This window comes from Corvus moneduloides, chromosome 3 (genome assembly GCF_009650955.1).
Source record: "Corvus moneduloides isolate bCorMon1 chromosome 3, bCorMon1.pri, whole genome shotgun sequence".
NCBI classification, from domain to species: Eukaryota; Metazoa; Chordata; class Aves; order Passeriformes; family Corvidae; genus Corvus; species Corvus moneduloides.
The window spans coordinates 76,355,506-76,369,566 of record NC_045478.1 but is presented as its reverse complement, the minus strand read 5'-3'; the positions used below and the strand labels follow the sequence as shown (position 1 = coordinate 76,369,566).

Sequence of the window (14,061 nt, the reverse complement as noted above, 5' to 3'; positions counted from 1 at the left end):
CAGTTCTGGCTAAGCTAATAGTAGTAGGCCTTATCCTACCATTTAAAAGGACAATTTAGAGAAAATTTCCATTAGGAGTACAGGGAGTTAAAAAAGAATTCAAAATCCAGTACATCTGTTTCCAAATCAAAAACAAGTGAAGTGTGTGTTGTAAATTCCAGAACAAACTTCAAACATACCAAATCCAAGAAAATCCCAAACCAAAAAGTAGTCTTCAACTAAATTCATATTACATGTCCATAAAGGATCAAATTTTAAAAAGAAACACATGAACAGAACAGATTGGATCTACAGCTTGACTTCATTTGCACAACCAACCAGATTTGGCCTCAATCTCTTATGAAAAGCTTGGATTGTGAACAGGGGTTTCCCTCAAACAAGCTAACGGAGTCATTTGCATGTCATGCAGCAGCTGTTTGTGTAAAAGGTTTCAGACCCTCGTGAGGTCAGATTCTCATTTCTCTTTTGCTCTGTTGGTACAATCAGGCAATTAACATGTTAGACCTCTTGAAGATGTAGGAAAAGACTTTTTTAACAACTATGTACACTCTAGTAACAACTCCCCCCCCCAAACAGATCTTTTTAATAATCTCTTTCTTGAACAGAAACTGGCCAAGCCAATCTTCTCTCTAACACACTTAGCTCTTGTACACTGACAGTAAATTAAAAGGTCCATTGCCTATATATTGTAAACAAGAAAAACGGTGAGAAATTTGATTACAAAAAACCAATTTGCAGCTCAGAATAGATGTGTGCTTTTACCCTGTATTGCTTCTAAATACGCATCTATTTTCTATCAAGACAGAGGAAAGCATAGCAATTTTGAACATTATTTTAATTTAGAAGTTACCAGTAATGCTGAATCCATTTTTATATCCTTGCTGTTCCACAGCAAACATCCATCCTATGATACCTCCAATAGAGGCAAGAGGCAGTAGAGAATACCCCACAGTCTCCGGGATTGTGCTGATAGCAGTGTAGGCACGCCCTTGGTTCATCACAACATATGAGTGGAGATCAGTGTTCTCAAATACAACCGGAACAGGGTTATTTCCTACAAAGATTCTTCCTCTGACCTTCCCGTTGACTCTCTGAGGAGAACCTGGCAAATCAATACAATGCATCAGAACAAAATAACAGTTCTCTCATACTCTCCAGGGAACATGTTCAGAGTGTTCACAATGCTCAGTGTTTAAATAAACGGCAAACAAATACTCAGAATTCAACCAAGAAACTGCCATGTGTTCACTTGCTTATGTAGGTGCATGCATGTGTGTTGTCTTATGTGGATGGTTAAATGGCCAAATTTGCCTGAAGAGATGCCCTTTATCCTCATTAAAAGTTCTGTCTGAAAGGATAACTCCATAACACTGTTACAAGTATACCTGACAGTAAGTGGCAGACAGAAACTTCTTTTTAAGATCACACTTCATATCGATACACACTGAATGCAAATTTGCTCATTCCCTATTAGAAGACTAACACCATTAGTCATTAGAACAATTGACCTGTTATTCTAACCTATTACATTTCTTGGCTCTGAACTATTGGCCATGTTGAAGACCATCAGTGTTACACGGAAGTAGCTATTTTGGATTGCTAGTTTTCTGTATACAATTTCCTACATGGAAGTTTAAATTTGATTATCATCAGATCCTTCTTTCCTTTCTATGGAAAATCCAATTTTATGAACTGAAAACTAAGTATTAGGTTTTGCTTTCCTGGTTTACAAAAGCATAGTCTTGCAGTAAACTATTTGAGTTGTTGAAATGCATCTGTACTCTGAGGCAAATCACTATGAGGATTACAAGTGTATACATAAGAAATTCCTTTATGGATTTTACATGGGAACAAAGTTTAAATGGGTATTTAACAAAAATCTGGCAGATCAGCCCATTAGAAAAGCAGCTTAAGAGTCAGACAAAGAGGAGCCATGCTCTTTGGTTCGACGATCAAAGTTAATTTGTTCATCACTTTGAACTGTCCATTTCTAGAGTGAGGACCATATCAGATTATAACACGTTGGAACTTCATGACTAATTCTAGGAAATACCACTGGATGTTATGCTTTCTTTTAAATGATGTCAGTTACAGAAGAGTTTATTTTTTCTAGAAAGTAACATTGAAATGAATAAAGCATGTAATTAACCACTCAAAAAAATTTGCTTCACTCAAAAAACCACAGCATTTTAAAAAACAGAGCTCACTGATTAAAATACCTTTCACTATATCTTAGTGATAAGTCTTTCAAAAAGTCTTTAGCAGGACTTCTTTGGAGTTGAATGCAGGTCACCTCATTCAAGAATGCTGTACATAATTGTTGCTTATGTATCTAAATTTCAAACCACTTACCTTCTGCTACACATTGTCTGCCATTTCCTTTGTAACCAGCAATACAACTGCAACAAAATCCGTTGGGATAATCCTTGCAAATAGCATGAACGGAGCACTGGTGACGGTTGTTAGCACAGGTCTGTTGGACATCTGTGTGGTAGCGAAACACTGCGGAAAACAAGACCAGACATTTATACTTCATGTCATTACTGTGGTATTCACATATCCCTGGACTAGTTTAAAAGTGTCTCTGGACTCACTTGATCAGATTTTCATTTTCTCTTCACGGGAAACAAACTATTGCAATTGATATTGGCTAACCTTGCAATATACAACTGTCTACTATTTCACAGAAAATATCAGGGCTTCTGCTGTTTAATTATTTAGTTAGAAAATCGTTTAGTTCTATTGACTTCAGCAGATCTATATTAATACAGATCAGTTGAAATTCTTGTCAAAACTAAACACACAGTAATTTTATCTTGTCCTTGTTTCCAAATCAAAACAAACAGGACACTTTCCAACTTTAGAAACAAAACAATCAGCACAGTACCCAGCACCATGCAGCAACTGATGCACCCTGCAATCCTAATTGTTTTATCCTGTTACTTAATGGAGATAGCAATTCTCACACCTGCTTCAAGAAACAATTAACATCTGGGCAGTCAGTCACACTACTCCGAAATTTCTAGAAATGCTTTATCAGAACTTAGAATTGCTAATTCCACCCTTCTAAGACCTGAGGCCATGAAATCCTAGCCAAAAAAATTTATGACAGCTTCTATTCCCAACCTTTATTAAATCACCTGTATTCAGAAACACATCTGAGAAAGGCCTGTGAGCTTGACTAGGGTAGTTTACTAGACTGACAAGATCTGAATCTGAGGTGACATCCAAGTTAACTACCTCAATGAATAACACAAACTTATAACGTGTCCAGATTTTCAGATATGAAACTAATGAGAAGGAAACATTATTTCTTTTGTAATTCAATTCCTTTCACACATCTTTTTTGCAGCGTATCCATGTTGGAAGCAGCTGAACTGTACAAAAGACCTTACCTATTCCAGTTTCATCAAATTCTTCCACATCTATGACTTGGGGTGGCTGTGGGGGGAACTGCTGGATCCGAAACTGGCGAGGTGGAGCTTTTGCTGTTGGGAAATTTTGAGGACTGTAAAAAGACTCAGTTGAAGGTGTTCCTGTTACATCTTGGTATGGAGTCAGAAAGTCTTCTGCAGCTAGCCGAGGAACACCGTACGTGACAAGGTGCTGATCCTCTTCAGTGCTGTCCGTACTACTTGTGACATACTGCTGAGTTATTTCAGTGGAGCCGTAGTCGGACATAAAGGGCTTAGAAGTCATCTCCTGGTCCTCTTCATTGGACTCTAGGCTCTCCAAAACATTGCTGATCTTGGCAGGCACAATACTGTCAGATGAGCTACCAATCTCAAACACCCAGACACCCTGCTTCCCAGCATTGCTGCTTCTGTCAAAGAGAAGCACATGCCAAATAAAGCAAGTTGTGTGGTATTTCCAGCCTACACAAAATGTTACCCTTCACTGAGAAGCACCAGGACAAAACTGCCTAATTGTCTTATCTACATTACACACTTACCTACAGGTACAGTTTATTCAGCTATAAAACACCCTTGACAGTTTGGGTAACATTTTTTTTCTCCTCACCCACAGCTCCGTTGAGAATTTCTAGCTTTCTTGTCTCCAAAGCAGTAGGAACAGAGGGAGATTTTAGGGCCACAAAGATCTTGCTACCACTTACTAAAACTTTCTAACTCTTTCCCTTTCCTGCTTGTTCACCCTTTCTTTCAAAACCACAAACAAACACACAGAAACAACCTGCCTAGGACAGACTATGAAGAATTGAAGACTAAATGGTGCTGTTTATAGAAGAACTAAATAAAAAGGAGTTCCTACCAGTGACAATGGAACTAAGGACTTTTGTCAAATTACAATAAAGTCCTCAAAGTCCTCAAAAGAGTGGATATTTATCAGTACTCGATCTTGTGATTTCTCGCGTGATGGCTAATGGGATCTTATTAGTTCTCATTGATTCATGAAAAAATTAAGAAAATCATGGAACTCTGATGTTTTCTTGAGGTGTTTAAACAAAGAAAAAAGCATACTTGTATAGGTTTCTAATGGTGTCTTCATCATCAGCAATGACATTGTAGGATCCTGGTTTTTCCCAAAAGTAGTAGTTTGTAGAGGCTTGACTAAAGCCAACCACGGCAGGAATATTTTCATCACCATTCTTGGAGTATGTGCTATAGAACTGCAAGCTATCTTCTGGATAAAGGAAAATAGCATACGAACTGGAATCAGAAGAGGCTAAGACAGCCTGGAAAGTGTTTCTCTGTGGGAAAAAAATTAATACATATTTACTCACATAAAAATAGTCAAGAAAGAGTAATTATTTTCTTTTCAAACACAAAATGAAAATCAGAATTCTCATTGAGAAGAAAAACATTATCAAAAGTAAATTAAATCTGTAGGAAATAGAGAGGTTGCCCAAAATATAACAATTTTAAGTTCTGTAATGCTGTAGGATGCTATTTCATTTCCTTAAAATAACTGAAGTGATGTGCTAGACTAAATAAAAAATTCTGTAAACAGAATGTTTAAAGTAAAGTTCAAGTTTCATGTTGCTCAAGTCTTTTCCCATAGGAACACTTCTGCCTACTGTAGGAACCACTGGGACAGCACCTCAGACATCAGCTGTTCATTGCTACCAGAGTGCAGAGGTGTTACTATGAACACAATGCTTTTGTCGAGTTCAGCAAAATAAATTAGTTGCTGACATAAAAAGATTTGCTAAGTAGTGGTAATGTTCTCATCAGCTTTGATAATTATGGCGTACTAAGTGACATATCCTTGCAGGATAGTACCTGAATGGTTTAAAAGGGGAAAATGATTTGTGAATAATAAAAAAAAACCCTCTAATTTCTTAATTCAATACTAGCTACAAAACATTAGTTTTTGTGAATGCAATATCATCTGTTCAAAATGGTCTTAAGATCCTACTAGTCCATAGAGTTATCTGATTTTACATAGTTTGATGTCAAAATTACTTTAGTCTGTTGAAAAATGCAAGCCAGCAGGATTACATTGAATGGAGGGAGGTCAGGATATTCTAGTTCAGTTATTATCACAACACATTTAACATTCAAAGTAAGAGCCATTAGGAAACACAAAGAAATCAGCTACGTAGTTTCAAGCATTATCTTTTGAATTAATAAAGTATTATTAAAATAAAACTCGTAAAAATTCTGGAAACTCCTATTTTGCTACAGCCTTTTCAACAATAATATACATTCTTAGCTCTGCAGAATTCATTTAAACACAAAACACAGGTTGCAGTGCTACACTTTAGCTGAGTGTGTGTCCAACACGACTCAAAGCTCTGATTAACATTCACCTTTTCTTCCAAAGTGTGATCTTCCCCTGGTGCCTGGAAAGGAGCCACAAGCTTCCAGGTAACAATAACAACACTGCTGGGATCAAAAGCGCTCTCAGGAAAACCTCTTTTGACATAGTCTGATGCAAGTTGCAAGACATCAGAGGATGAATCTTCTCTGAAATACACATTTCCACGTCCATCTGTTGTGTCCAGGTCAGACATAAAAGGAGCAATAGCCCCAAAACTCACTGGGAATTGACCAAGATATTTTTCTTCACTTGAGGGTTCATTCACTGCAATAATCCCATTAGTGGTAACCTAATAAAAAGATGAAAATTGTAACACAAATACTGTTCATACAACTGTGTCCCACACATATGCTCCAGATCACAATATTTTAATTTCAAATCCAAAAGAAATGCAATAAAAAGTCAGGTTTGTATCTGAAAAGTAACCGTGTTTTTTTAAGCTTTTGTTTAGAATCCCATGTCAGGAGTCCTGAGATTTCAGTTGCCCAAAACCAAAGGTTGGCTTCATGGATAGAACAGCCTTTTTTTCCTAGATCATGATTTTAGCTATTTAAATTTCAGACACCTATTGTCTCTTCTGACAAGGATATACATAACCTTCCCACCACTGCTTCAGAAGCTGATAGAACTTCTGAACAAAGAACTAATTTACACATAGACACCAACCCCAAAAAACTGCTCCATGCTTAAATATGGTAATAGCCTGGGTGAAAGTCTTTTGCGAAGTCATACAGATTTCTCTTTGCCTTCAGTTTTCACTTCACTACAGCCACCCTCCTAGGAAGTCCTCTGCTACTGTGCAAGGCTAACAACAACAAGCTGCTGCTCATTCTTAAGACATGCTGTGAGCACAGCTCTTACACCAGAGGCTATAGAGGCTAGGAAACAGAATTTCCATAGCAAATATAGGCTACCCTATAAATTCCTTTACAGCTGAGTGCCCAGACTGATAGAAAAATGGCTCTAATACTTGAAGGGGGGTGGGAGAAGGTATTTGCATAAATAAGTGAAACTCTTGATCTGAAAATGCATTGTACTGGCTCAGGGAGATTTAACCCATCAGCGAGATGGTGATTCACTGTCAGCCACCTCTGACTAAAACTGAGATAAATACATACATACAGGTAGGTGCTAGGGCACACCCAAGTGCGACAGCCAATCTCCACTGCCAAACCAGAGCTGGCTCTCATGCACACAAGCAGTGAGCAAGACTGCAGGTGTCAGGCCTTGAAGCAGTGCACAAAGTGCTCACACACAGCTTTTTGTCCTAGGCCCTTCCGCCAGCTGTGTTTGGCACTGTGTGAGTCAGCCATATACAAATCCACCTCCAAGTCTTGGACTACCTGATACCAGGACACATCTGACTACCTGCAGGCAGCCAGGCACTCACTCTAGAGCTGCTGCCACATACACAGGAGACTCAAAATGGGACAGAGGTCCCAGAACTGTCACTATAAACTATGAAACTGAAACTGCAATCTCCCACAGATTTATCTCACTCACAGGGATTCTTGTGAGTCCAAGAAGAACAAACTGCTGCTGTATCTTTTTACACAGTCAAGATATTATCAACGTGATAAAATCTTTACAAATGCCTAGAAGTGGGTCAGAATGGCCACTGACACAGACTGCAAGGCCATCTAGCCCAATGGCCTGTCCCCAGCTGTACCTGCTAGCTTAGAGAGTCAGCAAAACAAGAGGACATGCACCTACTTCTCCAACGAGCCTCCAGCTGCATCCACCTCAAGGGGTTCCCTGTGCTTTGACTGTTTTTCATCCTCAGTGGATCTCTTTTGCATATTTTTTAAGTCTTCCCTTAGCACATATGACTCATACCCTCAGGTCTCTCCTACTTTTGTTTGCTTTCAGTCTGGCTTCCAGCTTCATTTGATGGCCCTAATTTTTGTATTCTGTCCCAATAAAATGTTTTGTATTGGGACCTACAAAAATCCTACCCAGTCTCTCCCACTATATAATTTCTCCTTCAGAATTAAGAGCCCCAGCCTACCCATGCACTGCCTAAGAGCTGTTCTCTGTCTTTGATCACTCTCATTGTCTTTGAATATTTCTTTACCCTTTTCCACTATATAAATTTGTAATAAAGGAGGCCAGTAGGAGGCCACACATATTCTTCACAGAGGAACTGTGGTCTGTGCAAGCCCATCAAGGATGCTGGCTACACGTGCCTTGGCAACATCTTTAAAATCTGGACCACCACTGCTGCTACATACAGTAAATCAGAAAAAGTGTAGTATGAGAACTCATGACACAATTCACTCCTCCATATAGAAGAAACACCTACACCTTGAATTCTCCTATGGCAGAGGGTCAGAGCATGTTCCCTGCCACAGGCCAGTGGCCTGTCAGCTTGGTGTATAACTGGATAATGCTTAGCATGAACAATTAGCTAAACTTAGCAAATAGTTCCTATATCAGAATTTATTTTAAAAGTGGCTTGACATACGCTGATTGTATTGTCTGCAGTTGTATAATTTCATTAGCAGCTAGCGTGTAAAATACTAAAAAAATTAAGGTTGTGTTAAAAAAAAGGCAAGTTGGCTTTATGCACAAATAGTATATCTAAGACAAATAAGCAGTAAATAACCTGTGCAAACATGATGGGAAAGCAGGTCATGTTAGAAAGGGGGAGAAGAAGCTGAATGTTGTGATGATTTTTACTCTAATCATTCATGACTTAACAGTGGCCACAGATCCTAAGGTGAACTATGAATCTGAGGAGTAAGAACTAAAAAGACAGCAGGGGTTACCTCAGTACAGACCCTACAACTGGAGTCAGACGTGCAAGAGAAATCTAGTCCAGAAAGGTTCCCAGAACTCCTACAACATCGGAACACTAGAAAATGCCTCATATCCCTGTAAAGCAAAGCTAAAGCATGACCTGAAAATTAAAACCCACCAATTATACTATACCACTGGAAGACTGGATGGAGGATGGTGGACATTACAGTCTGTTTGCTAAGGCCTTTTAGTAAAGAGAGGCACTCCCTCTTTAAAGTAATAAATTTAGAGCATATTAAAATTTTTCTCTTCCTTCTGCTTTCTTAAACTTTTTGCACATAAGCAGCCCTACTCCCACCTAAATCCTCTTGTGAGCGATGAGTGGTGTTTGAAGTATTTTAAACAAATTCCATGCTCTTCATCAGATTTGGTGTGTGTAGACTTTGTGGCTTCGTGATCCCCTATTTATGGCAGAGACTAAACATTAAGAGAAAATACAATCAGGACTAGCTTTTACTGCAGAATAAAGCAGAAGCCAGAAGAAATAGCCCTCCTCTATTCACCTCTTAGTGACATGCATCTGGCTATTCCTTTCCTCTTTGTTAAAAACTTTTATGTAAGAAGTAATTTTATTAAGGAGATACAAAATGCCAACCCCATTTTTTAAAATAGTTTTTAAGTGAGACGGTTCTGTTTTAAATGTTAAGGGAATGTTTCTAGAACCCAGAAAACATTTGCAAGCCATTACATGAAAATAAATAAACAAGCTGCTCACTTTGTGCAGTGATTTTTAGGGCAAGAGGAGAAACTCACCAATAATGAAAATATGTTTTTAGCTTTGAGATTTAACAATGCATTTATATTGGCAAGGACAGTGAATACTCATTTAACTTCACCTTGTTTCTTTCAAGGTCATAGACATAGGTTAAGTGTGAATCCCAAAATAAAGAGAAGTAATTCAGGGTAAGTACTGGGTTTCATCAAAGCATCATTCCTGTCAAAAGGGAAAGGGGGTAAAAGAGGCCTCAGGTGGGCGTTGTCTGAAGACCAGCTTTACAGTACATCTTTCCTTTTAGGGTATAACACTATTTAAATTGACAGGAACTAACATAGATGTATTTTTAGCATGTTAAACTTCTGGATTACACACATAGTTAACATACATTTGTGGTTTGTAGCAGAACAAATTACACACACACACACACAATTATAGGTCCACCTTGAAAACCATGTGAGAAGAGGAATGCAAAGTAAGGAAGTACTTCTATTAAAAGAAAAAGTGTATCTCTTGTGTACAACAAAAAATGAAAGTTTCTAACAAATGTGGTACTTTTTCCCTGTTCAATGATTAGGCATTTTACAGGCTTGAATATTTCTGCGTAAAAGAGTTTAGAAAATTTGAATTTACCTTTATAATGAAGTGACGGTTGTCTTAAAGCAGCAAAGCTTTCCAATACAAACATGACCAACCATTAATTTAAGAACTTAAAAAAAGTAAGGATTAAAAAAATTGAACCAAGCTTGCATTAAAGGATTCTCACTTCTTTCCTAAATGGAGGTAACCCCTAATCCTTCCATTTTTCCACACCAGTGAGCGTTAGTGTAAACAAAAAAGCTTTAATAAAACTGTGCTATTAAAACGAATAGAATAGTATGGGTTAGTGATAGAGTTCAATGTTATAAATCTTACATACTAAAGTACCATATTGAAGATTACAATATGTGAAAGTCTGTTTCCACTTATATGAAATAAAATGCTCTCTTCTGTCTATGAAAACAGGTTTTGTTGCCAGGGATTTTATGACAAGTTGATACTAAACAATCACATCACAGAACTCCTCGCCTTTCTATTCATGTGTACAGCTAACTCAAACAAATCAGCTTCTCAGCTGTTAAAAAAGATAGAAAGAGAACCCACATAAAATTGCTACATAAAATTATAATGTGTACTAAATGTTAATTGTATCAGCTTGATAATATTTACTAACAACTAGCAATACTTTGGTAACTCCAGCTTGCCAAGCAAGATCGTAGAGCTTCATAAATACTCATTGCAAATATACAATAAAAATGTGTAATGTGAAGGTGCATTTAAAACTGCTCAGTACCTTTCCTTAACAGGTATACTTCTCCTTTCCCTACCCCCATGCAGTTTGTACTGTGCTTCTGTTCTGCAATACTTGCACCAGATTCAGTGCAAGAAAAAGCCTCTGCACAGACTGATACTGAAATGCCATTCATTAAAACTGCTCATCCTTAGTACTGAGTAATGCTGGCAGAGCCCTGGATGTGATTCAGAAATAGACTCTATATGGGTATTCGTTCAGGCAAAAACTAATCAGAACTGTTCCTGATTGAGAGCGTGGGCAAGTAACAGGATCATTAAACTAAAGAAACCCAGACTGGTTAATCAATTTACTGCTCTTTGAAAACTCTGTCCCATCTCTGTCGCTTACCTGACATGCTACTTGTTATCTCTGCTTCTCAGTGGCTACAGCCCACTATCTTTCAAGAATATGTTTGTGCTTTAAAAAGTGTATTTTTTACTTGGGTTGACTAATCAGTGACCAAATTAGAGTACAGAAGGCAAGACAATGAACTAAGGGCCAAACTGAAGTCTGAATTCTACTTAATACTTCATCTCTGTCAGCCTCAGTGAACAACGTCCATTTTCCACACAAGCATAACCTGAATCCCCCAAAATTTTGGATTTCAGATATGATTTCAGGATTTGTCTAGGTAGTGGCAGTATGGACAATGAAAAGGAGCGTAACTTAAGTGTCAGCACTAATACAACTCAGTATAGCACAAGCAAGTTATGTCTTCAGTAAATACCCATAAAACAGACTCAAGTGCATGGGAACTACGTCAAATTTTGAATCACTGCGGTCACATGGAGCTCTGGTTTCCCAAGCGTCTCCAGGTAGGTTAATCCACTGAGTTGCATCTTAGATCCACGATACCAAACCACACTGCTTTATCTGGACAGGGAGGTGAGATTTAGTCTACCAGATTAATGCCCTAAACACACTGTGCCTTCCCTACCAAGAGCTTTCTAAACGTGCTACTCAGCATTTTCAATTGCCAGCCTGGACGGGGCTTCAGGGGAAAAGAGGCAGTGGTAAAGCGTGCAGTACTCTTGCAGTGATCTGAAGACAAGCTGCCATTTTAAACAGTTTTTCTTATGGATGCTTTTGAGCAGCTCTGCTCCAGTCAGTCTGTTTTCAATCCCACCTTCAAACACTAAACACCCTCCATCAGCCATAAAAATGCACGCACAACTCTCAGCAGATTCAGCTGAGACACGCACAGATGGCTGAGATGTGCCTGCAGCCCAAAGCCTGCAATTCCTATGGATATGGACTTCCTCTGCCCAAGGGACTCTTAAAGCAATGAACACCTGGAAGTGCCCAAGACATCAAGAAACAGAAAGCTCTCCCAGCGCTCAGAGGTGCAAGCCTTAGACATGTCAGGCTGCTGGTTAGCCACCCCGTTTCAGTTTTGTGACTCTGGCATGCCGAAACACACAAAACAGATCGCAACGAGGATGTTTCTGAGCTGAACACATTCTGTGTATGAATGTAGAAAACGCCTGGAGATGGCATTCACTCTGGCTAATTGACTGCATTTTCTTTACGCTCCTACTATCTGTTGCATTGTCTTCCAGCAGAGGCTGAGCACTTCGAAGAATCTGCACCGGTCACAGTGTGAGAAGGGAATTAACACGGCCCCGATACCTGACCTGAACAGGACTGGAACAATTAAGATCTTTGGACCGACCTCTGACCTCGGCGCTCACACAACCCACACGGAACCCGCAAGCACCAGCACGCACCCACCCAAAGCTCCCCGGGGAGTTCCCAGGATTAGTTCCGACCCTCCGGCAGCCAAAAGGGGCCCCACACTCACATAGAGGGAGCGCACGGCCTCGCCGTAGAAGCGCAGCGCTGTGCTCAGCTCCAGCGCCGCCGAGTGCACGTCGTCCCCGGGCTCCAGCGCGGCATCGCCGCGGTCCTCGCCGTGCGGCAGCAGCGCCAGCCGCTCTGCGGGCAGCGCCAGGACGGGCAGCGCCAGGATCAGCAGCGCCCAGCGCGGACAGCTCGGCGGGGCGCGCATCCCGACGGCTCCCGGCGCCAGCGGCAGCGCCGTCCCGCCGCTATAAGCGCGGGCAGCGGGGCCGGCGGGCGGGGGGGCCGCGGCCAATGGCTGCGCGGGGCGGGCGGGAACAGCGGCCCCGGGACCCCCTGCGGCCGCTCCCACAGCCCCGAGCGGGGCTCAGCCAGCGGGGCTCAGCCAGCGGGGTCGCTCCCGGGCCGGGGCTTCGCCCGCGGGGGCAAAGCGGCGTCCGCGCAGCGCCGGGGCATCGACTCTCGGCAGCGCTCCGGCAGCGCTGGGACGGGGACGCTCAGCCGCTTGTGGGACGCGAAACTCGCGAAGATAAATCGGTGCGGGGTCGTAGGCATCCGGCAAATACTTTCAAAGCACCACGGCTCTCTGCCAGGGCCAGTGGGGTTTCTGCGTTAGTTTGGAAAAATGTGTGCTCAAAGTCACTCCAGCAGCTGCTACCTCCCAACAGACAGCACACCAAGACCAAATACCAAAATCAACATGAAACAAAAATATGAATCCCTAAGCTGTCTTCTGAAATAATTTTGATACCAGGTGCTTATTGTCGGGGGAAATGGATAAATACATTGGAATGTGTTCCATAAGTTAACACCATCCACATCACAATTGCACTAAAAAATAAATAAATTTGCAAATGAAAGATTACTGATGATATGAAATACAGAGAAAAGAAATACGGAACATATAAATATATTACTTCTGACTGTGTCTTCTTGTTTTGTAGTGTAGTCTTGCTCTCTCAGAACACTCAGAAACAACTGAAGTATGGTTATATTTCATATATTTTTTCTAAAGCTTCCAAGCGAGGACAGCGGTGTTTAAGGATTAAATCTTGGCCAGTAAAGTGTATGCTGTGATATTTCCACAGAATGTTTACAGCAGAAAATCACCCAAGGAAAGGCAGCTGAAATGCTACCCACATACTTTTTGCATGGCTTTTTACTTTTCTTTAAATGCCTGTTCTGGGGGTTTTTTTCCCTTGTAAGAAAACATAATTTTGCATTTGTCAAATTGCAAGAGCACAAGACATTCCTGGGTAGAGCTATAACCATGCCAGCCTAAAAGAGAAACACATCTAATCACCATTAGCACTAGCAACTATTTACTGTTGGGTTCTATATGTCAGTGAAAAGAGCCACCGAGACAAAGCAGCGTGGAGGTCTGGGAGGAAGACAAGTCTGCTCTCCTTGAGTTCTTGCTGTCCTTTCACCTGCAACTTCCCTCCATATTTTCAGACCCTATAAGACAGTAACTGGTGGATTTGTGGAATCTGTGGCTTTATATATATCCAGGAACATGTGGCTAACAACTGCTAGAAGAGCAGCCTCTTGGCTGGATCACCACCATATCTGAGCACAGATATACCAACAAAGATGACTCAATATCCAGCCAAGGTATCTTTCTCCTCTTTTG

The 14,061-nt window shown here is 40.6% G+C and overlaps 1 protein-coding gene across 1 annotated transcript in view; it reads right to left on the bottom strand.

Moving 5' to 3' along the window:
• The window catches only part of NID1 (nidogen 1), a 43,764-nt gene extending 31,101 nt beyond the window's left edge, over positions 1-12,663 (bottom strand). Inside the window, exons 1-6 of the mRNA XM_032102259.1 lie at positions 12,430-12,663; positions 5,771-6,070; positions 4,479-4,708; positions 3,396-3,823; positions 2,353-2,502; positions 851-1,102 (exon numbers count right to left, since the gene is read on the bottom strand). Of these exons, the coding sequence (XP_031958150.1) occupies positions 851-1,102; positions 2,353-2,502; positions 3,396-3,823; positions 4,479-4,708; positions 5,771-6,070; positions 12,430-12,636 (1,567 nt within the window). The 5' untranslated portion in view covers positions 12,637-12,663. The remainder of the gene's footprint in view (positions 1-850; positions 1,103-2,352; positions 2,503-3,395; positions 3,824-4,478; positions 4,709-5,770; positions 6,071-12,429) is intronic.
• Positions 12,664-14,061: the final 1,398 nt, after the last annotated feature.